This window comes from Podarcis muralis, chromosome 14, assembly GCF_964188315.1.
Source record: "Podarcis muralis chromosome 14, rPodMur119.hap1.1, whole genome shotgun sequence".
Classification (NCBI taxonomy): domain Eukaryota; kingdom Metazoa; phylum Chordata; class Lepidosauria; order Squamata; family Lacertidae; genus Podarcis; species Podarcis muralis.
In genome coordinates, this window is record NC_135668.1 from 13,891,964 (window position 1) to 13,916,807 (window position 24,844).

A 24,844-nucleotide genomic window follows, 5' to 3' on the forward strand; every position below is an offset into this window, starting at 1 on the left:
AAACCTGTTGAATTTATCTTAACAAGCCCTTACAGACGGCCTTCCTTGAAGTGAGACAAATAACCTATTCCACTTTTTTTTTTTTTTAAGACCAACACAACCACCCCCACCCCTGGTAGGGGGTTTGTATAAAAAGGAAGGAAGGACCAGGCTGGTCTTTCATTGTGGGTGTATTCTGCAACATGTTCTTTACACAACAGTAGTACGTTTGTGGTAGATTTATTCTGCTTTACTTTGTTCTGCAATGCTACCACAGTAGTGTTTTCTGGAGGTGCTATAGCACAAGAAAAGACGGCCAAAAATAAACCACAACATTTACTGCATAAGAAGTTACATTAAACACTTGTAGTTTAATGGTGATTTTTTGGACATAATGGAGATGTAAAAGATTTGGATTATTATAAGAGATGCAGGAGGAAATGATTAACAATAGGACCCGCAAAGGTTGTATGTTGGATATGCGATTGTAAAACTGTAATCTGAAACACACACACACACACACACACACACACACACACAAAGTTACAGGATTTCAGCAGGAAGTTACAAGATGCCTACTGACTGAAAGTGAAGCAGTCTGACTGCCCCAAAACATTTGCAGAATGACCGCTCCCCGCTTAAAACGGGGGGTGCCCTTTGCATGGACGCGTGCAGCCCCTAGATCTGGAGCGGCTCCAACAGCATAGGCTTGGCTTTGCCTTCCCTCAGGTGGGATACCTGGAGGTCTCCGCCTACCTCAGTCAGTTGTCCAATCCCACCTGGGGGAAGCGTTGCCAAGGAGACCAGGCCAGGTAGGGGAGGGATTACCTGCCCACACAATAGAAGTTACAAGATGCCTACTGACTGAAAGTGAAGCAGTCTGACTGCCCCAAAACATTTGCAGAAACAATATTGAAAGCAGGATCCTGACAGAATCAGGAGCACAAATCATCCCAACTGCCCAATAGAGAAAGATGTCAGGAGGGAAACATACTCTATGATACGTCATAACCATTTTTTCATCAGTATCTTTTTTTTGTGTGCAAAAGCAGAACGTTTTTGAGATTTTCACTCTTCTTAAAATAAAAAGATACAGAGGGGAGAAAGACCGCATAACATTGCAAACTAAAACCTTGCTGCGAATCCCACTGTCAAAATCAGTAGACAATGGTTAGGGTACAGATACAGAGGTGCTATATCTTTTAGGCAGCCATCTTGTGATAGTGCATGCAATACAAAAAAGGGGGGCACCAGTAAATTACTGCAAAGACTTACGTAGTCGTCGGTGGCATCTTTGGCAGCTGTGATGGTTAAAACCAGCGCTAAAGGAACAATGGTAGCAAACCATGATAAGGAGGATACATCTGGAATCAACTGTAAGAGAACGATTAAAGGATTTTTTGTGTGAGGACAAATAATATTTAAAAAGCCTCCTATAGTTTCAAAAAAAATCACAAAATTCTATGAATTCACCAATTCATAGAAATTGGTGAAATGCCAATTTTCACCTAGAGAGTGAGCCTATGTACATACCGTACATTTAAAGCGCACCACACACCCAAAAGAATAATGGGTACTGTAGTTCCGCTCACCTTTTATCCGGTGGGTGGCATTGCGCCCAGTCAGCTGAGCCTCAACAGTTTTCCGGCGTAGGGGTGGAGGTGCGCTGCCTCCCCTTACCCCACACCACAGCCGGCCATGTCATCTGTGCTGCAGACAGCCCCAGCCAATCTGCTGCCTGGGTGGGTTTGGCCGCGAGCCATTTAATGGTGGCACAGCCGGCCGGCACCCTCTTTCTCGCCCCTTCGCCAGATCACCCTACCCACCCACCCTCTTTTCATGCTTTGCTCTGGTATGACCTTACTATGGCAATTGTCGGTCGCCATGTTGTTGGGGCCTGGTAGGAATTTGTTCCACTTGGCAAATTGGCACCGGCTATTTGGTTTTGCCTACCTAGAAGCAATCGTCACAACTTTTATAATAATAATAATAATAAATTATTATTTGTACCCCGCCCATCTGGCGGGGTTTCCCCAGCCACTCTGGGCAGCTTCCAACAAAGACCAAAAATACACTAAAATGTTACGCATTAAAAAATTCCCTGAACAGGGCTGCCTTCAGATGTCTTCTGAATGTCAGGTAGTTGTTTATCTCTTTGACATCTGATGGGAGGACGTTCCACAGGGAGGGTGCCACTACCAAGAAGGCCCTCTGCCTGGTTCCCTGTGACTTTGCTTCTTGCAATGAGGGAACCACCAGAAGGCCCTTGGCACTGGACCTCAGAGTCTTGGCAGAAAGATGGGGGTGGAGGTTAGACTTTTGTTTGGTTGGAGGGGAGGTTGTTGCCTCGCCTGCCCCTCCTCAGTAAGGGTATCCTGTTAAAGGGATCTGGGGTGTGAATACTATCTGAAGCCTGGACGTGGGCTAGGGCCATGCCATTACCCCAATGGGTACCCCTTGGGGTGCCCCTAATTTGATGTAACTCATAGGGCACCCCCTATTGGTGGTTTACCCTTAAGTGGACTCCCTGTAGATGGGCAGGAGTCAAGATATAGCCTGGCTTCACCCCAACGCCTAAGCCAAACCACTCAACATCTGTAACCAATGAAGTTGTGGCCTATTTGAACCCACAAACCAAAATACTCTGTGTCAGTGTGATTTATTGTTCTCCTGGGAACTTTGTGGCTTGGGTGCCTTGGCACGCAATTGACCCCCTCACAGAGCTACAATTCCCAGCACTCTTAACAAACTAGAATACCCGGCTCCTTTGGGGGATCATTAGCATCTAAAAGAGTGAGCTAGGTTGCAATAGCCACAGGTAAGTGATGGAGAGCAATAGGCCAAAGTTTGGCGTAGTGAGAGGTGGGAGTGGGATGGAAGAGGCAGGCTGGAAGCTGGGGACAGAGAGATACCGTATTTTTTGCTCTATAAGACTCACTTTTTCCCTCCTAAAAAGTAAGGGGAAATGTGTGTGCGCCTTATGGAGCGAATGCAGGCTGCGCAGCTATCATAGAAGCCAGAACAGCAAGAGGGATTGCTGCTTTCACTGCGCAGCGATCCCTCTTGCTGTTCTGGCTTCTGAGATTCAGAATATTTTTTTTTCTTGTTTTCCTCCTCCAAAAACTAGGTGTCTTGTGGTCTGGTGCGTCTTATAGAGCGAAAAATACTGTATGTCTTGTTCTGTGCTGGATCCTAAGCTGTGACTAATGGAGACGCAATATCTTTTGGGGAGTTAATGCTGTAGGCCCCTCCACCCTCAGGTTGTAAATAAAACCGTATGTACTGAAGACACCAGTCTCTGCTGACCTTCATTCCAAGGAAACTGAACCATGGATAAGGAATTGGAACCTCTGGAGCAGTGTTTTCCAAACTTAGGTCTCCCACTGTTTTTTTTAGACTACAATTCCCATCATCCCTGACCACTGGTCCTGCTAGTTAGGGATGAAGGGAGTTGTAGTCCGAAAACAGCAGGAGACCCAAGTTTGGGGACTCCTGCTCTTCACTCAATCTCATCACTCAGAGATCGGGGTGGCACATAACAATATACAGTCGTACCTCGGAAGTCGAACAGAATCCGTTCCTGAAGTCCGTTCGACTTCCGAAACATTCGACTTCCAAAGCGCAGCTTCTGATTGGCTGCAGGAAGCTCCTGCAGCCAATCAGAAGCCATGGAAGCCCCGTCAGACATTCGGCTTCGAAAAGAACATTAGAAAACCGGAACACTCACTTCTGGTTTTCGATTGTTCAGGAGCTGGAACGTTCAACTCCCAAGGCATTTGGGAGCCGAGGTACAACTGTACACAGTTTTCTCTTTTATAACCATTGCCAATTAATTTGCCTTTGAAATAAATACAGATATTGAATATAACCTGTAAAATCAGGAGGAACACGAAGTAGGCATTGGCAACCCGCTTGAACTGCTCAAACAAGTTGATAGGCAAAAAGGTCAGAACGTTGTACTTGGATGTTTGGATGCGATTGTTCTGAAAAATACAGAAGAATGGGGGTGGGGGAGATTTAAAACATGGGAGACCAAAAAAATGTATACATTAAACAGAAAAGCCAGAAAATTGACCCTCATCCAACTCTACAATTTTTATGATTCTGCACCAAAGTTTGGCAACTGGCTAATGGTTATAGACTCAACGATAAACATGATAAAAAATGTGATTCTTAATTTATGCATATACTGTTTTGCATATAAAAAGCCAAAGCACTGAGCAATACAAAATTTACAAAATACATAATATATAAACTTTAATCATCATCATTTATAAAGTCCCTGAACAGCTAAATATAAAGGTCAAGAGCTTTTTTTCAAGGTGTAAATGCAGTTCAGGCTGCTGGTGTCAAGACTGCTGCAAGATAGGGAAGGGTTAAATGTCCCCCTCCTGCTGTGGTTCTGATAAAAATTTGGGGGTGGGGGTTAGGAACAGTAGCAGAAACTGCTTGTATTATCTTGTCTGATTTCCATTCCGGACTTCAGACAAACATGTGAATTGTGGCAATTTCTGCTTCTGTTTCCAACAGAGCTCTCCAACATCCCTAATTACGAGTCCAGCATTATTTCCCCCAGATACCAGAGGTCAGTTGTCAGAAGAAAGCCCAATTCCTGTATCACCAGACCCTTCCTTTGCTAAAGCACCCTCCTTTTCCTCCTGTTGGCAAGCCTCTGCCCTCAGAGAAGGTGCTTGACAACAAACTGTGTGCATACCCTCCAAAATTTCTCCGATGAAAATATGGCTGTCCTAAGGAAAAGCAAATGGGACGCGGGTGGTGCTGTGGGTAAAACCTCAGCGCCTAGGACTTGCCGATCGCATGGTTGGCGGTTCGAATCCCCGCTGCGGGGTGCGCTCCCGTTGCTCAGTCCCAGCGCCTGCCAACCTAGCAGTTCGAAAGCACCCCCGGGTGCAAGTAGATAAATAGGGACCGCTTACTAGCGGGAAGGTAAACGGCGTTTCCGTGTGCGGCTCTGGCTCACCAGAGTAGCTTCGTCACGCTGGCCACGTGACCCGGAAGTGTCTGCGGACAGCGCTGGCTCCCGGCCTCTAGAGTGAGATGAGCACACAACCCTAGAGTCTGTCAAGACTGGCCCGTACGGGCAGGGGTACCTTTACCTTTACCTTTTAAGGAAAAGCAAACCTAGACAGCATGTTAAAAAGCAGAGACATCACCTTGCCAACCAAGGTCCATATAGTTAAAGCTATGGTTTTCCCAGTAGTGATGTATGGAAGTGAGAGCTGGACCATAAAGAAGGCTGATCGCAGAAGAACTGATACTTTTGAATTATGGTGCTGGAGGAGACTCTTGAGAGTCCCATGGACTGCAAGAAGATCAAACCTATCCATTCTGAAGGAAATTAGCCCTGAGTGCTCAGATCGTGAAGCTGAGGCTCCAATACTTTGGCCACCTCATGAGAAGAGACGAATCCCTGGAAAAGACCCTGATGTTGGGAAAGATGGAGGGCACAAGGAGAAGGGGAAGACAGAGGACGAGATGGTTGGACAGTGTTCTTGAAGCTACGAACATGAGTTTGACCAAACTGAGGGAGGCAGTGGAAGGTAGGAGTGCCTGGCGTGCTCTGGTCCATGGGGTCACGAAGAGTCAGACACGACTAAACAACAACAACAAGGAAAATCAGGACATCCTAGGATCAAATTAGAAACTGGGATGGCTTCTGTAAATCTGGGACATCCCTGGAAAATAGGGACACTTTAGCCCAGAGATGGAAAAAAGAAACTATCCCAACCAAGAAAGAATAGCAAACCAAGTTGATGGACTATGCCGAAATCGCAAAGTTAACTGGAAAGCTCAGGAACCAAGAAAAGAACTTTAAAAAAATTATTTTGGAGACCATTCTAAGCAGATGAAAGCATTAGCAGGATTCTAATCTCACTTAAAGGTAAAGGTAAAGGTACCCCTGCCCGTACGGGCCAGTCTTGACAGAATCTAGGGTTGTGCGCCCATCTCACTTAAGAGGCCGGGGGCCAGCGCTGTCCGGAGACACTTCCGGGTCACATGGCCAGTGTGACAAAGCCGCATCTGGCGAGCCAGCGCAGCACACGGAAACGCCGTTTACCTTCCCGCCAGTAAGCGGTCCCTATTTATCTACTTGCACCCGGAGGTGCTTTCGAACTGCTAGGTTGGCAGGCGCTGGGACCGAGCAACGGGAGCGCACCCCGCCACGGGGATTCGAACTGCCGACCTTTCGATCGGCAAGCCCTAGGCGCTGAGGCTTTTACCCACAGCGCCACCCGCGTCCCTAATCTCACTTGCAATGTAACAAAAATTCTGGATAACTCGGATGGATAAAAAAAGTGGTTAACGGAAAGATATGCAGTTGTAAATGTTGATATTAGGACCCACGGAAGGGATTGGGGTGGGGGAGTCTTGAAATTCAGAGCAATCTCTTTATATGGATTTGCAGTCGAATTTGTTGTATATTTATTTCTTTTTAAAATCAAATAAAAATTATTTTAAAAAGAAGAAGAAAAGAAAGTAGGGACACTTGGAGGGTTTGTGTGTGTTGAACCGGCACAGACAGCTTAGACCAGGGGTCAACAACCTTTTTCAGCCGTGTGCCAGTCCACTGTCCCTCAGACCTTGTGAGGGGCTGGACCATATTTTTTTTGGGGGGGGGGGAATGAACAAATTCCTATGCCCCCAAAATAACCCAGAGATGCATTTTAAATAAAAGCACACATTCTACTCACGTAAAAACACCAGGCAGGCCCCACAAATAACCCAGAGATGCATTTTAAATAAAAGGACACATTCTACTTATGTAAAAACATGCTGATTCCCAGACTGTCCGCAGGCCGGATTTAGAAGGCGACTGGGCCGCATCCTGCCCCTGGGGCTTAGTTTGCCTACCCCTGGCTTAGACCCAAACCCCTTGGAGGAGTGGTTGTTTGTTTGCCCAGTCCAGGGACACATCTCGCATGATGTGCTAGAACTGAGCCTGCTCAGCGCTTCAGTCCCAATGAGGCACATTACTTGTCGCATCAGCGTCTTGGCAATGCTAGCCATACACATTCCACCTGCTGTCACTTTTATCCCTTGCCTAGCCTATGTGCTGCACTGATTTGAGCCACTCTTGTCAAAGATGAAGGGGATCTAAATGTAACCAATAACAGATTTTTATCAGGAAAATATATCCCAAAGCCAAATCTAGTGGCCCCACCCCACCCTCTACTCCCTGGTAGCTCATAATAAATCCACCCAACCACTACTTTCAGACTAGACTATCTTGATGCTGTTTCTCATCTAAATAATCTAAAGCACTTGTAGCAAATTAAAAAGACTATATCCATGATCAACAGTCGGACTTAAGGTTACGCAAAGCTTCCGCAGCTGAAATAAATGTCTAGACCTAGCAAAGTGCACAGATAATTGGCCTTACAGACTCACTTCGGGATTTGTCAGGAACAAATGGGGAAATCTGGCATTGGCTTAAGCGATAGTACAAAGAAATCTGCACATGTTATACGTGCTCAGGGTAGCCCCTGTCTCCAGAGTTGGCACAGTGATTTAATTTCCTTTAGGACATCTGGTCTTTTAATGGGAATGTAGTGATGTTGCATGAACCGGTTTTACAAGATGCCTGGTATGGTGTGTTGCATAACAGACTTCAGACTCTATGGACTTGGTTCCAATCCTCGCTCAGCGATGAAGCTTACTGGGTACATTGGTGTCTCCAGCCACAAACTATGTCATCTAGTGGGGCAGGAGGGGGCTGTATATTGGGTTGCTGCAAGCTCGTTAAAGAAAGTTGGGGTGCAAATGTAATGCATAATAGGTAAAGGACCCCTGGACGGTTAAGTCCAGCCAAAGGCGACTATGGGGTGCAGCGCTCATCTTGCTTTCAGGTCAAGGGAGCCAGCATTTGTCCACAGACAGCTTTCCGGGTCATGTGGCCAGCATGACTAAACCGCTTCTGGTGCAACAGAACACTGTGACATAAGCCAGAGCACACAGAAATGCCGTTTACCTTCCCGCCACAGTGGTACCTATTCATCTACTTGCACTGGTGTGCTTTCAAACTGCTAGGCTGGCAGGAGCTGGGACAGAGCAACGGGAGCTCACCCCGTCACAGGGATTCAAACCGCCGACCTTCCAATCAGCAAGCCCAAGAGGCTCAGTGGTGTAGACCGCAGTGCCACCCACGTCCCTACATCAGATGTGAAGTGGTTTCAGGCCCTGAAGCAAGGACTTCAGGGCTTGCAAGGTGCTGCTAAGATAAAAATTCCTTCCACCGTCGTTTTAGCAGGGGATTCCAAGGAAAACCTCTTCTTCTGCATGGAATCCTGATGAGCAGAGCAGGATTTAACTCATCCTCTCATCTCAGTATGACTGCACACCCCTGATGGGAACAGGCACAGGCAGCCAACATGACTTTTAAAGAGAGAAGTGAATAAATAAAGTACACTGTGACAGGGAATAGATTCCGTTTTCAGGATTCTCATCTAGAGAATGAACGTCTAAGATGAAATAACTTCCGAGAGGCCGGGTTTGTGGTTTTTCCCTGAAGTGTTGTGTACATACGCCTTACTAAACTTGAAGCGACTTCCCTTTGAAAAGAGGTTGCAGCACTTGGGACTTCTTAGTTCAGAGAAAAAGTGAGTTAAGAGGTGAGATGACAGAAGTTTATAAATTTATTCATGGCTTGGAGAAAGTGGTACATGCCCTGGTTATCTCCCGCTGGTTGCAGCTTCAATTCCCGTATGGGACAGCTGAATATTCCTGTTGTTCTAGATCAGTGGTTCCCAACCTTTTTTTTTGCCATGCCCCACCTAAGCATCTCTAAAATCCTGATGCCCCACCCCATGACATATAATTCTTATTATTCAAAAAGTGAACTCCTATTCACATGCAGGAAGCCTAAAAGGCCATTAACTGTTAAAAACTAATAATAATAATAATAATAATAATAATAATAATAATAATAATAATAATTTATTATTTGTACTCCGCCCATCTGGCTGGGTTTCCCCAGCCACTCTGGGCGGCTACCAACAAAGATTAAAAATACATTAAAATGTCACACATTAAAAACTTCCCTGAACAGCCTTCAGATGTCTTCTAAATGTCAGGTAGTTTTTTATCTCTTTGACATCTAATGGGAGGGCGTTCCACAGGGCGGGTGCCACTGCCGAGAAGGCCCTCTGCCTGGTTCCCTGTAGCTTTGTTTCTTTCAATAAGGGAACCGCCAGAAGTCCCTCGGCACTGGACCTCAGCTTCCAAGCAGAACAATGAGGGTGGAGACACTCCTTCATTCTCGAACTTCCCCCCTTAAAAATAAAATTACCGCACGTTGGGAACCACAGTTCTAGATGATCCTTAGGGTCCCTTCCACCTCTACAATTCTATGATACTTTTGATTAGCAAAAGGAGGGGGTGTTTTTTCCGGCAGAAAAGCTAGCTGACCTTAGCAGTTCACCTTTGGCCTACAAGATTTTCAATCAAATAAGAAACATTAGAATAAATCTAAAAAATGCCTTGACTCTTAAAATGTCTGGCCAGTCCAGTCACAAAACCCAAATAAAAACAGAACCATTAATGCTGCAGTTCCCAACTGGTGGTCCATGGACCCCAGAGGATCTGGGTAACCCACTCAGAAGGTCCGTGGCACCATGCACATAACCAGTGCTTTTTTCCTTGAAAAAAAAAGGTTAAGGGGTACTCTCATTTTGACTCAAGAAAATCACCATTTTATAGTTCAAATCAGGGGAAATAAATACAGTAAAATGGACAAAAGTACAAAGATTCACAAAATGTTTAGAGGTATGCGTACACCCAGGGGAAAAAGCACTGCACATAACAAAAGCTACCATAGAGATATCAACATTTTTAAATGTAGCTTGAAAAACAGGGGGGTCTGCAATACTTAGCTAATTGGAAACCACTGATTGGTGGATGTTTCCACAATCAAAACACTGTACTTACTGCGTACTGAAATTTTTCATTATATTCACGATTATTGGCTTTCACTCTCCGCTTCTCCTCTGAAAAATTAAAACCCATGAAAGCATAAGAAGGCAAACCAGAATACGGTTTCTATAAAGACCAGTTTTCTTTATTGTTTCCTATTCTTCCATCCTTCCTTCCTTTTAAATAACTTTCAACCTCAGCCAATTCCATGCTGGCTGGCACTGATGGGAGTTGTAGTCCACTGCGACTGAAGGACACCTGGTTTGGGAAGATTTGGGAAGGCTAATTTAAAAACTCAAATTGCTCTGCAAAAATAGTTTCAGTTTTCATTTCTCATGTGCACCAGGAGATCTGCAGTAAAGATGATAAAGGAAAATGTAAAGAAATGAAACCTAAAACTATGGGTGGGGGAAGAACGCCCCCCCCCCCACACACACATCTTGCCAAACTTGTGGCAAGAAACATTGCGGTGAAAGGTCTGAAGGACATGGGAGATAATTTCACAAGCTGAAAATGAATGTCTAGATGAAATAACCTCTGAGAGACTGGGTTTGTGGCTGATAATTTCAGCGCAGCCAGAATATATAAATAGTGGCAGTCATATAATTTGTGAAACATTTAATTGCATTAGATGTTATAATAAGTATTGAATTTTATAACAAAATGATCACCGCTTTTAACCTGTGGCCCTCCAGATGTGTTTGGACTTAAACTCCCATCAACCCTGAGCACTACCTTTTCCCATGTTTAAGATGTTCTGGCTTCAACATGCTTTGTGGAGCCAGTGTGGTGTAGTGGTTAAGAGCGGTAGTCTCGTAATCTGGGGAACCGGGTTCGCTTCTCCGCTCCTCCACATGCAGCTGCTGGGTGACCTTGGGCTAGTCACACTTCTCTGAAGTCTCTCAGCCCCACTCACCTCACAGAGTGTTTGTTGTGGGGGAGGAAGGGAAAGGAGAATGTTAGCCGCTTTGAGACTCCTTAAAGGGAGTGAAAGGCGGGATATCAAATCCAAAGTCTTCTTCTTCTTCTTTGAGGCCAAAAGAAAGCATTAGCCTCGGGCTCTAATAGGCTGTTGCTCAAAGGAGCCATGTGGTGCTATCAACCCTGGTCAGAGTTTCTTTACTTGTAGTTTTGCCCACCATTCCTGCCTTCCATTGTCACAGAGACAGAAGCGGAAATGGGAACCTGTGGCCCTTATATTCACCAAACTACAGTTCCTATCAGTCCCAATGCTCATGATTGATGGTCTCGCCAGAAGGCAGGTGCTAACAATGATGTTGCCTCTATGTTTTTAGTTGGCACTGAGACAACATCACTGTCAGCACCAACTTTATTGTGGGATGTGGAAGAACATCCTACAGACTGGGCACCACTACAGAAACGGCCCTTCTCCATAAGTGGGGTTTTGATGGGGTGGAAGGTTCACAGGCTAGGAAGGACTTGCTCACAAATTTATTGACAGCTGCACGAATTATTACAGCTAGGAAGTGGAAGGGGCAAGCAGAATATAAAATGAAAGAATGGTTTAAAGAGGTGTGGGGCATAGCTATTAATGATAAATTAAAGGTAAAGGTAAAGGACCCCTGACAGTTAAGTCCAGTCGCAAACGACTCTGGGGTTGCGGCGCTCATCTTGCTTTACTGGCCAAGGGAGCTGACGTTTGTCCGCAGACAGTTTTTCTGGGTCATGTGGCCAGCATGACTAAGCCGCTTCTGGCGAACCAGAGCAGCGCACGGAAACGCCGTTTACCTTCCCACCGGAGCGGTATCTATTTATCTACTTGCACTTTGACATGCTTTCAAACTGCTAGGTTGGCAGGAGCAGGGACCGAGCAACGGGAGCTCACCCCATCGCAGGGATTCGAACTGCCAACCTTCCGATCGGCAAGCCCTAGGCTCAGTGGTTTAGACCACAGCACCACCCGATAAATTAACATGCGCTATTAAGGTAAGACAGGGAATACACAGGAGAAATGATTTTGAGGAGAATTTGTAGAATTTGTACTGTTAAAACGGAAAGGGGTCAAACCATCACAAGAGGTGTTGAAATTTTGGGAGGTTGGATAGTTACAATGGAATGGTCTCGGGGGTGGGGTGCACATATTTATTCTTATTTATTTATTCTTATTAGTTTGTCAAAATTAAAAAAATGTATAAAATGTAAATAAATGCATAATAATAATAATAATAATAATAATAATAATAATAATAATAATAATTTATTTATTATTTATAGCCTGCCCATCAACGGAGTGAGCTCCTGTTGCTCTCTCCCAGCTCCTGCCAACCTAGCGTTCAAAAGCATACCAGTGCAAGTCACAGAGTCACAGGCCTCTTATTCATGTTCTTAGCAATATGCAGTGGGGGGTTTTTCTTACAAACTTTTTTAGGGGTACTCTCATTTTGACTCAAGAAAATCACCATTTTATAGTTCAAATCGGGAAAAATAAATACAGTAAATGGACAAAAGTATGAAGATTCACAAAATGTTTAGGAGTATGCGTGGCCCCAGGAAAAAAAAGCACTGGCAATACGTAATTTCAGTCACATTTCTTCTGCGGACAGCTATACAGTTTGATACACCACACGCACAAACATATTGAACGGATTACATACCTATAAATTTCTTCTTTCTGCAGAGCATTATAACACCAGCTTATTTTCCACAGGGTCCCAGTACCTGCCCTGAAGAAAAACAGTACAATTTCAGAGGCTGGCAATATTCAGGAAGAAAAACTGTAACGCCCGAGTTTTGTGCAATGAGAGTACCTTGAAAAGTTATTTGCTTTTGAGAATCAAAAGTAGAACATTAGCTACTTTGAATTTTGCCTGTTTTCTTAAATGGGAACCGTTAACTTGGATTCCAAAATCTCCAGCTCTTGTTCTTTTAGTGCTGTTATCTTGGCATAACAGCACCGAGGGCCTTCTGGCGGTTCCCTCGCTACAAGAAGCCAAATTACAGGGAACCAGGCAGAGGGTCTTCTCGGTAGTGGCATCCGCCCTGTGGAACACCCTCCCATCAGATGTCAAGGAAATAAACAACTATCTGACTTTTAGAAGTCATCTGAAAGCAGCCCTGTTTAGGGAAGTTTTTAATGTTTAATAAATAATAATAATAATAATAATAATAATAATAATAATAATAATAATGATAATAATTTATACCCCGTCCATCTGGCTGGGTTTTCCCAACCACTCTGGATGGCTTCCAACCAAATATTAAAATACAGTAATACATCAAACATTAAAAGCTTCCCTAAACAGAGCTGCCTTCAGATGTCTTCTAAAAGCCTGGTAGTTGTTGTTCTCTTTGACATCTGGTGGGAGGGCATTCCACAGGGTGGGCGCCACTACCGAGAAGGCCCTCTGCCTGGTTCCCTGTAACCTGGCTTCTCGTAGCGAGGGAACCGCCAGAAGGCCCTCGGCGCTGGACCTCAGTCTCCGGACAGAACGATGGAGGTGGAGACGCTCCTTCAGGTATACTGGACCGAGGTCGTTTAGGGCTTTAAAGGTCAGCACCAACACTTTGATGTTTTGTCGTGTTTTTAATATTCTGTTGGGAGCCCCCACAGTAGCTGGGGAAACCCAGCCAGATGGGTGGGGTATAAATAATAAATTATTATCATCATCTTGAGTGTTAGGATTGAAGGCACTGGTATGCACCTGTGTGTGTGTGTGTGTGTGTGTGTAAACTAGCCTACTGTACAATGGTAAAATCTACAATCATTAGCCTGTTGGGCTAAAGAAAGTTCCCTACTATTTATGCTCTGCTTGGCTTGTTTTTTATAGAAAATAACCAGAGATGACCAAAAGTGTTCAGTGTGTGTGCACTGAGATCCTTTTAATAGAGCAAGCCAATGTGTTTTCAAGATGGTTCATTCCATCAGAAGATACTCAGAATTGTGGTAAAGAAACGGTCCTGCTCTGCGGGTGACCTCATCCGATTTTTCACAGTTAAGCTTGTCTCTTCTTTGAAACCTTTTTTTAACAGTTCTTGGTTATTAGTGAGGGCTTTTATTGAGAGTTTCCCCCCCCCCAACCTTCAACATTTAGGAGTTTAATCATGGTCGGCTAGCATGTAATAAGTTTATTTCTTAGGAACCATTTATAATTTTCTGGCTGCGAGATCAAAGTTAGCTTCTATTCAAACCTCAATTCAGATAATAACTTCATTTGCTGCAAAGCACTTAGCATTTAGATATACACCAGGCTAACAACCCTTCTCATAACACCACACAAACAGTTACTCCTTCAGGATAGCAAAATATTTATATATATTGATCATTCCAATTATTCACCAACTACATCTGGTTGGCCACCGTGAGAAAAGGATGCTAGCTAGACTGGGGTGGGCTTTCGTTCTGATCCAACAGAGCTTTTCTTATGTTCCTGAATTCCACAGAGGGAAACTCATTTGCAGCATGCACTCTTTGGATCGAGGCAGAACGCTTCAATTCCTGTGAATATAGCAAGTGTGGCATAATAATTAAGAATGTTGGACTAGGACCTGGCAAAGCACAGGATTTGAATCCCCTCTCAGCCATGAAACTCACTGGGTGACCTTGGAGCCAGTCACCATCTCTTAGCCTAACATACCTCACAGGGTTGTTGGGAGGGTGAAATGGGAAGGAGGAGAACCATGTACAGTGGTACCTCAGGTTAAGTACTTAATTCGTTCCGGAGGTCCGTTCTTAACCTGAAACTGTTCTTAACCTGAAGCACCACTTTAGCTAATGGGGCCTCCTGCTGCTGCCGTGCCACCGGAGCACAATTTATGTTCTCATCCTGAAGCAAAGTTCTTAACCTGAAGCACTATTTCTGGGTTAGCTGTAAACTGAAGCGTCTGTAACCTGAGGTACCACTGTACAGCGGCCGCTCGGGTTGTGAATGTGATCCATGCAGGAGGCACGTTCGCAACCCGCAGCATTCGCAACCCGCAGTGCCGCGTCTGCGCACGCGTGGGTTGTGATTTGGCTCTTCTGCGCATGTGCAAAGCAAGATTTAGTGCTTCTGCGCATACGCGAGCACCGAAACCCGGAAGTAACCCATTCCGGTACTTCCGGGTTCGGCACGGTATGCAACCCGAAAATGCGCAACCTGAAGCGTCTGTAACCTGAGGTATGACTGTACCTTGAGCTCCTTGGAAGAAAAAAGGTGGCCTATAAATACAGTAGTACCTCAGGTTAAGTACTTAATTCGTTCCAGAGGTCCATACTTAACATGAAACTGTTCTTAACCTGAAGCACCACTTTAGCTAATGGGGCCTCCCGCTGCGCCATCGGAGCATGATTTCTGTTCTCATCCTGAAGCAAAGTTCTTAACCTGAAGCACTATTTCTGGGTTAGCGGAGTCTGTAACCTGAAGCGTATGTAACCTGAAGCGTATGTAACCCGAAGTACCACTGTATAATGAATAAATAAGTAAATATAAATAAACAGCTTACCAAAGCAATCTAGATGGCTCTGTAGAGAAAGCTCTCCAATGCCATGCCATGAGGACAACATCTTCTTTACTTTTCAGAGATCTTCTAGTTTCCAAAAGGTCCACCCTAAGCAAGGAGATAAGGAAAGTTAGCATCTGTTCAGTAAAAGCCCTGCTTCTACTTCTTACATTTCTGCAGTATAAAAACCGAAAGTGCTATTGGAGAGAGAGAAACCGCAAAGTGTGCACTTGAGTCCAAGCATGTTGTGGTGCCCTGCTCCAAAATAAAACATTTCTGAATTGTCCTTCCACAAAATGCACAAAAAATGGCATAAAGCTTACACACACACACACACACACACACACACAATTCAGCACCTCTATGCCACCTTTCTGGTGTTCCGAACACCATATTATTATCTCAATAATAACCTTTTATATATAGGGTGCCTACATTCTGCATGTGCAAATGGCTTTAGATACCTATTAGGTCCATAAATTACCATATAGCATATATTCAGCAGAAAAAAACCTGACAATTTGTTGTTGACAAAGAACAGCTGGACATATGAAGGGCCCCATTGCCTTCAGTAGCTTTAGCATCAAACCTAAATCCGGCCCTGACAGGATTGCTCCGCACAAGTGCTATCCCATAGACATTTCCCTGGGAGCCAGTCTTGCTAAACCCGACAGGCCTTACAAGTGACAGAGTAAGTGGAATATATACCTTTGATGAAACGAGGGTTCCCTGCATTCACACACCTGAGATAACATGTGCTGCATTTTGACTGTGAGACAACTCTCAAACTTTTTCACCTGCTCGGTCTTCCATCAGCTTCGTGGACAAACTCCACCAAGTTCCATTGTTTGTTTGTTTTAAGTTTTTATTTATACTTTTCAAATTTATACATTTCGTTAATTTTACAATCATTTTAACATTTCAAAGTCTGACTTCCTTCCCCCTCTTTCTGTGATTCCTTGAATTTATTTTTTAATACCTTCTGCATATCCAAATTCATTCAATTTGCTCATTTAATTATCTGCTTTAAATATAAATTCTTATGAAGCTGCAGGTTATTACAGTAATCCTGCGATATGCTGAGCTCCGTTGCTGCCCTTTGCAAGAGTTTTCCAACTCCCCAATTTTTGTGTTGTGCATTTCTTACGCCAACAACCCTGTCTGTGTACAAATGATTCTTTCAATGAAATACAGATTTACTAGAAGGAGGGGAGAAATAAAGCCGTCTGCAGCTTTTGTCGCATACGTATTTCAAACCACATCTCTTCTGTTTTTCAACAGGTGACTAACAGCGCGACCTTAACCATGCCTACTCATAAGGAAGTCCCACTGAATACATTAGGGATTACTCCCAGGTAAACAGGGCTAGGACTGCAGCCTACACCAATAAAGGCAGCCCATTACAATTATAACTCACCGAGAATTAATCAACCCAATCTGGAGGACACAGTCCTGTGCAAATACAGTCAAGTAATTACAGGTGAGAAGGAGCAGCTGTAAGCTAGGCTGACATGGGGATTAGAGGCAGAGCAATTAACTTGAATTGACTACAAGGCAGCAGGTGTTAGACCCAGAGGTCTCATTTCAGGGTTTGGGGAGGGGGGGGGCAACAAAGAGATTTCAGGAAGTAAGAAACAATTCCAACCAGGGAAAAATAGCAAGATAAAATGCTAGATTATGCCAAAATGGCAAAACTAACTGGGACACAGGTGGCACTGTGAGTTAAACCACAGAGCCTAGGGCTTGCCAATCAGAAGGTCAGCAGTTCGATTCCCCGCAACGGGGTGAGCTCCCGTTGCTCGGTCCCTGCTCCTGCCAACCTAGCAGTTTGAAAGCACGAAGTGCAAGGAGATAAATAGGTACAGCTCCGGCCGAAAGATAAATGGCGTTTCCGTGCACTGCTCTGGTTCACCAGAAGCAGCTTAATCATGCTGGCCACTTGACCTGGAAGCTGTACGCCGGCTCCCTTGGCCAATAAAGCGAGATGAGCACCGCAATCCCAGAATCATCTGCGACTGGACCTAACAGTCAGGGGTCCCTTTATCTTACCTATGTCACCCAGCCACAGTGGTTTGTTAAGGGTGCTAGGAGTTGTAGCTTTGCAGGGGCAAACTACAGGTCCCAGGATTCGCTGGGGGAAGCCGAGTGCTTTAAATGGGATTCAAATGTATGGTGATGATGTGATCATCAATAATAATAATAATAATAATAATAATAATAATAATAATAATATATTTAATTTATTATTTCTACCCCAGCCACTCTGGGGGGCTCCCAACAGAATATTAAAAACACAATAAAACATTAAAAAGTTCCCTAAACAGGGCTGCCTTCAGATGTCTTCTCAAAGTCAGATAGTTGTGATGGGAGGGCGCCACTACCGAGAAGGCCCTCTGCCTGGTTCCCTGTAACCTCACTTAGAACCTTTTATCAGATTCATTTCACCGTAACATCAGGCCCTTCCTCAAAGAATCTTGGGAATTGTAGTTTAGTCAGCAATAAGCATGTCAAGACCTTTCCATGATTTGACATTTCAAGCACTATTTACAGAAGCACTGTTCCCATGGTGCCCTGGTAACTATTAAACTGTTTGTGCCTGCAGGGTAGATATACCTACAGACCATGGTTTCTAGAAGAGCTGAAAGAAGTAAACAGAGACGTTACTGATTGCAGCAACGCACAGGGGCTTCATTTCTCCCCCTTTAAAAAAATATTTCATGATGAAAACCAGGATTGGTAGTGGTTTTGAATACATAGGAAACTGCCCTATACGCTGAGTTAGACCATCTAGCTCAGTATTGTCTACACAGACTCGCAGCTGCTCTTTAGGGTCTCGAAAAGGTACCCTGCTCATCCCTACTGAGAGTTCCCACTAGGGCAATACCTGTGTACGCACTGTGTCTCTAAAGCACATTCCAAGCACATTTACCCCCTTTAAGAATTCTGGGCAATGCAGTTCACAGAGTTATCATTCCAAGCAAAATACAGTGCCCAGCTCCGGGATGCAGGTAGCGCTGTGGTCTAAACCACTGAGCCTCTTGGGCTTGCCAATCAGAAGGTTGGCAGTTCGAATCCTCACGACAAGGTGAGTTCACGTTGCTCTGTCCCAGCTCCTGCCAGCCTAGCAGTTCAAAAGCATACCAGCGCAAATAGATAAATAGGTACCACTGGGGCGGGAAGGTAAACGGCGGTTCCGTGCGCTCTGGTTTCCATCACGGTGTCCCGTTGCACCAGAAATGATTTAGTCATGCTGGCCACATGACCCGGAAAGCTGTCTGGGGACAAACACCGGCTCCCTCGGCCTGAAAAGCGAGATGAGCGCCGCAACCCCATAGTCGCCTTTGACTGGACTTAACTGTCCAGGGGTCCTTTACCTTTTTACCTTTACAGTGCCCAGAACTCTTTGAGGGGTGGGAAGGTGCTTTCAAAGTAAAGTGTGTGCTGCAAATATCTGTTTCTCCACTTTTATTCTTAAAGGTAAAGGTAAAGGGACCCCTGACTGTTAGGTCCAGTCGTGACTAACTCTGGGGTTGCGGCGCTCATCTCGCTTTATTGGCCGAGGGAGCCAGCGTACAGCTTCCGGGTCATGTGGCCAGCATGACTAGGCCACTTCTGGCGAACCAGAGCAGCGCACGGAAACGCCGTTTACCTTCCCGCCGGAGTGGTACCTATTTATCTACTTGCACTCTGACGTGCTTTCGAACTGCTAGGTTGGCAGGAGCAGGGACCGAGCAACGGGAGCTCACCCCGTCGTGGGGATTCGAACTGCCGACCTTCTGATCAGCAAGTCCTAGGCTCTGTGGTTTAACCCACAGCACCACCCGCGTCCCACTTTTATTCTTAGCCCACCTTAAATTTCTTTTCTATACCTTAAAAGAAAAATAAAAAACTGGGAGGATAGGACAAACAAAGGAAGCTGCCTTCTACCACTGGTCCAGCTATTTCAATATTATCAACTTGCAGCAGCTCTCCCTATAGGTCTTTAGACAGGGTTGTCTCCAATCTCTACTTGGAGACAGTGGCGTAGCGTGGGTTGTCAGCACCCGGGGCAAGGCAAGTAATTTGCGCCCCCTAACCCATGGATTTGCGCCCCCTAGCCCGTGGATTTGCCCTAACCCCAGATGTTGCGCCCGGTGCGGCCGGCCGGATTTTCTACACATGGAAGCAGTTGCTTTCCCACTGAGTTTTGGTCCTTCCCCTTAAACTGTAATCAAAACCAAGGTAGATGGAGGACAATGTAGCAATTCCTCCAGAAACTTTATAAGGGGCGATATTGTAACTTAGTAGGAAAGCTCATGCCTTCGACCCAGAAGGTCCCTGGCATCCCCTGGTCCGTGACATCTATCCGGGGGAAACACTGGCATCTCCAATTAAAAGATCAAGTCGCAAGTTACAAGAAAGACCCTTTGCCTGAGACTGCCGATTGAAGACCACAAGACTGGCCGGATTTGTCCAGAAGATGGACAAATCTGGTATGGAATGAGGCAGTTTCCTACACAATCGGTCTTAACTGCTATCTAGAAGTATGGGTTTCAGTTTTAATATAGGCACATCAAAGTGGCTTCATAAAATAAAAATAACACATCTCTCTCGCTGTCTTTCTGTCTATCACACACAAATTCTGGGTCTGGAAGGCATAAACTTTAAAATAACCTCCATAAGGAGATGCGTGGGTTGTTTTTGCCACTTACCAGTGGAGAAGCGCGTGCTGGAACCATCCTCACCTATCAACAGACCAAGGGATTTGGTTGCAAGAGAGCAACAACAGGAAAGTACAAGGCTGGATGTGAGATTAGAAAAAGGCAGATGTGCCGAGCGTGGAGGGGCAGCTGTTTCCCACGCAGCTGCGGTTGGCACTCGGCTGTTGCTCGTAGTGCCTCACCTGCTGCTAACAACCCACAGAGTGTTTCAGGAAGCATGCCCTGGGAGTTCCTTTTGTTCCGACGCCAAGCGCTCGGTAGATCGCCCGCAGCACAGCTTTTCTGCACAGAGTCCGGCAGAAACTCAGCCAGAAGATAAGAAACCAGGGATGCAGACAGGTGGGGACCCTCAACCTGCTAATTAATTAACTTGTAGCATTTGCTGGAATACATGTTTTCCCACAACCCCACTTCCTCCCACCCAAAAAAAGTGTTTACCAGAGAAAACGGAGAAATTGCAAGCAGGAACAAAGGCAATAACGATGTGCAGCAAACTAATTGAATTATGCCAACTCTCTCGCAGAGGGAGGCACTAATCCTTTTCTCTGGCACCATTTTCAGCAATACTCTCCGACCTGGGTTTATCAGTCCTGTTTATTCTGCTGAAAGCCATTCAATAAGGAGACTGCTCAGCTGAAATATTAAGGAATTGCTGCCTGCATTGAGTGTAGAAGAGCCGCCCGTCTGGGCCCACCAGATGGGTGATAACAATAAGCCCTGCTCCTGTCCCCAGCCCGGCTCATTCACTGCTAAAAGATTACGGCAATGCATTATACATAGGGCTGCCTCTGATGACAGTTTGGAAACTTCAGCTGGTGCAGAACTCAGCAGGCAGGCTGCTCACTGGAGCAAGACAGTTTGAGCATATTACACCAATCCTGGTCCGACTGCACTGGCTACCAATTAGTTTCCGGGCCCAATTCAAAGTGCTGGATCATCTTCTGAGGCCCCCTCCTTGAGTGGTCCAGAGGGTGGCAACACAAGAACAGGGCCTTCTCTGCAGTGGCACCCCAGGGAAGTTTGCCTGGCGCCTTCATTATGCACCTTTAGATGCCAGGCAAAAACGTTCCTTTTTAACCAGGCCTTTGGTTGATCCAATTTCCATCCTAAAGGTAAAGGTAAAGGTACCCCTGCCCGTACGGGCCAGTCTTGCCAGACTCTAGGGTTGTGCGCCCATCTCACTCTATAGGCCGGGGGCCAGCGCTGTCCGCAGACACTTCCGGGTCACGTGGCCAGCGTGACAAGCTGCATCTGGCGAGCCAGCGCAGCACACGGAACGCCATTTACCTTCCCGCTAGTAAGCGGTCCCTATTTATCTACTTGCACCCGGGGGTGCTTTCAAACTGCTAGGTTGGCAGGTGCTGGGACCGAGCAACGGGAGCGCACCCCGCCATGGGGATTCAAACCGCCGACCTTTCGATCGGCAAGTCCTAGGCGCTGAGGCTTTAACCCACAGCGCCACCCGCGTCCCCTGGAATGCGGGTGGCGTTCCATCCTATGCCCTTATGTTCCATCCTATGCCCCTTTCAAATGTGTTTTTTTTGGGGGGGGGATATTGGGTTGTTTTTGTTTTTGTTGGGTATTTTGTGGTTTTATATATTGATTTTATTCTGTGAACCGCCCTGAGATCCCCAGCTATAGGGTGGTATAATGATGATGATGATGTCCTAGACGCAGAGGGAAGGGTGGGGTGCAGTGGTGAAGCATCAGTTTTGCATGCAGAAAGTTCCAGATTCAATATCCGGCACATCCAGGCAGGGCTTGGAGAGACTTCTACCTCTCACTTGGGTCAGGAACCATACAAATGACTGATCTCACCTCACTCTATAAAAGTAGAGTGGGGGGCATGACAGGTATTTGGACAATGTCTTAACTAGTATTTTATTCTGGGAGCACTCAAGAGTACTCAAGTCATGCTCTGCCATAGCCATGTGAATTGTGTCACCTGTAAAAAGGTAAAGGTAAAGGACCCTCTGGATGGTTAAGTCCAGTCAAAGGCGACTATGGGGTTGTGGTGCTCATCTCGCTTTCAGGCTGAGGGAGCCGGCGCTTGTCCGCAGACAGCTTTCCGGGTCATGTGGCCAGCAGGACTAAACCGCTTCTGATGCAACGGAACAGAATAGAAATGCCATTTACCTTCCCGCCACAGTGGTACCTATTTATCTACTTGCACCGGTATGCTTTTGAACGCTAGGTTGGCAGGAGCTGGGAGAGAGCAACGGGAGCTCACTCTGTCGTGGGGATTCGAACCGCCGAACTTCCGATCGGCAAGTCCAAGAGGCTCAGTGGTTTAGACCACAGCGCCACCCACTTTACCTGTAACCTGTATCCTAATGCTTAGGCCATGTGCCAACATCGTCAGTAAAACTTTCAGGTTTCCTCAAGTGGTGAGTGCAGTGTCCAAAGGAGGGAGCCAGGACACTGTGCCAAGAAGCATCTGAACCTAACCTCCTGACGTAGGAATATAGGAAGCCGCCTTCTACCAAAACCATTGGATTGTCTAGCTCCATATTGTAGACACTGATCAGCAGCAACTGTCCAGTGTTTCAGGCAGGAGTCTGGAGATGAAGGGAGGTTGAACCTGCAACCTTTTTATGTAAAGCAGGTGCTCACCCTCCGAGACACGGTTCTCTCCCTTCCCAAACGAAAAGGGCAGAGACCATTTGAGCAGCTTTGCTAAACGCTTTCTGAAATTTCCTATTATTAAGATTTAATAATGGCAATATTCTAATGCGACTTTTATGGACGGCAGAAGGAATGAGGCTTTGCCTACGCCAACAGAATGAGGTAATAATCCGAGTATTTACATCTGGCAGCAATTGTACGTAAGTCCCAGTTTTGTAGAATAAAGGCCGTACCGAAGAGCAAGACCACTATATGTGCTAGATGGGTGAATGCGAACTGCCTAATGTAAACCACAGATATAGGTTTGTTTCTGAAAAAGATAGAATCCAAAATGAGAAATGAGAAAGCATAACTTCAAACGCAGACACATTCTTGCACTCACAAGAGATGCTCAAGGATTTTGTTCATTACTTAGTTTTAGGTTATTTTTCTTGTAAACCAGTGTATACTGGTGAGAGTGTCAGGGTTGGACCTGCGAGACCAGTGTCCAAATTCCCATTCAACCATGAAAGAAGATTTCCCAGGATTCTTTGGGCGGAGCCATGACTGCTTATAAGAGTAGTATCAGTGTTTGTTGCGGTATGGCTCCAATGTGTCAATGTGACTACAGTGATACCTTGGTTCTCAAACGCCTTGGTACTCAAAACAACTTGGAACCCAAACACTCCAAACACGGAAGTAAGTGTTCTGGTTTGCGAACTTTTTCCGGAAGCCGAATGTGCTCCATTTTGAGTGTTACACTTCCGATTTGAGTGCCACGCCTCCGTTTTGAGTGTTACGCTGAGGTCCGTTGTTGCTATTTATTTTGTGTTTTTGCGGCTTTTTTGTTTTGTTTTTGTGACTGTGTGGAACCCAGTTCAGCTACTGATTGATTGATTGTGTGACTGCAGTACATTGTTTATTGCTTTCATTTTATGGATCAATGGTCTTGTTAGATAGCAAAATTCATGTTAAATTTCTGTTTTAGGGGTTGTTTTTAAAAGTCTGGAACGGATTAACCCATTTTGCATTACTTTCTATGGGAAAGCTTGCCTTGGTTTTGGAACGCTTTTGTTTTGGAACGGACTTCCGGAACGGATTAAGTTTGAGAACCAAGGTACCACCGTACAATGTTCAACTCACCCAGCACGGGGCAATACTTTTCCTTCCATTTTGCACCTGTTATCTGTCAACACAGCAAACTTTATTTTCCTAATAATCTACCCCTCATTTTCAAAAAAATGCCTTTACCTATGCAAAATAATACAGGGGTGAGGAAATAATTCATAGTAGAGGTACTGAAAGGACAGGAGAAAACAAAAAAAAAAAGCTACAGTGCCAAGAATTGTTTGAGGTTAACAGTAGACTGCAAATTAGCTAGGGGTTTCCAAAATGGTATTTATTTAGGGCGGCACAAGCTAGAGCAGCTTGGGTTTGTGAACGCAAATCTGGGAGGCGGCTGCTTTTGCTATTAAGAAATACGGTTTTGGCAAGGGCCTCACGGTCAGAAAGCTGCATTGTATTCAGCATCCGAGATGGAAAAACTGGACCCCATTGGGAGAGGAGCGATGGCTTTTGTGGTGAAAGGGAATGATTTATTAGCTGAAGAGAGTCAAATCTGCTAAAAAGTATGTTTTGGCTGAGCATCTGTAAGGGCGGGGACACAAGTGTTGAAGGGAGAAGTGATACAGGGGACTGTTGTTGTTTTTAGGGGGAGGGAGGGAGGGAGGGAGGGAGGGAGGGAGGGAGGATGAGAAGAAGAAGAAGAAGAAGAAGAAGAAGAAGAAGAAGAAGAAGAAGAAGAAGAAGAAGAAGAAGAAGAAAGAGGAAGTTGGCTTTGAAACTCTCCTGCTTTTGGATGATGTTTATGGAATTTGGTGCAAACCAAAGTAACCTAGAAGCAGTTTTGCTGCTCACACTTTTGGAAGCTGAGCTATATAGATAAATAAACCTTTCCCTCTCACTTCCATATATGTAAAACTTATGTATTACTAAGAATTGATGCTTTTGAATTATGGTGCTGGAGGAGACTCTTGAGAGTCCCATGGACTGCAAGAAGATCAAACCTCTCCATTCTGAAGGAAATCAGCCCTGAGTGCTCACTGGAAGGACACATCCTGAAGCTGAGGCTCCAGTACTTTGGCCACCTTATGAGAAGAGAAGACTCCCTGGAAAAGACCCTGATGTTGGGA

General features: G+C 45.3%; 1 protein-coding gene across 1 annotated transcript in view; it reads right to left on the minus strand.

The window, feature by feature from the left end:
* ATP8B4 (ATPase phospholipid transporting 8B4 (putative)) overlaps positions 1 to 20,575 on the minus strand; it is a 111,953-nt gene extending 91,378 nt beyond the window's left edge. The window contains exons 1-6 of the mRNA XM_077918800.1: positions 20,040 to 20,575; positions 15,352 to 15,456; positions 12,525 to 12,593; positions 9,925 to 9,983; positions 3,849 to 3,962; positions 1,255 to 1,353 (exon numbers count right to left, since the gene is read on the minus strand). Of these exons, the coding sequence (XP_077774926.1) occupies positions 1,255 to 1,353; positions 3,849 to 3,962; positions 9,925 to 9,983; positions 12,525 to 12,552 (300 nt within the window). The 5' untranslated portion in view covers positions 12,553 to 12,593; positions 15,352 to 15,456; positions 20,040 to 20,575. The remainder of the gene's footprint in view (positions 1 to 1,254; positions 1,354 to 3,848; positions 3,963 to 9,924; positions 9,984 to 12,524; positions 12,594 to 15,351; positions 15,457 to 20,039) is intronic.
* Between the last annotated feature and the right edge of the window lie 4,269 nt (positions 20,576 to 24,844).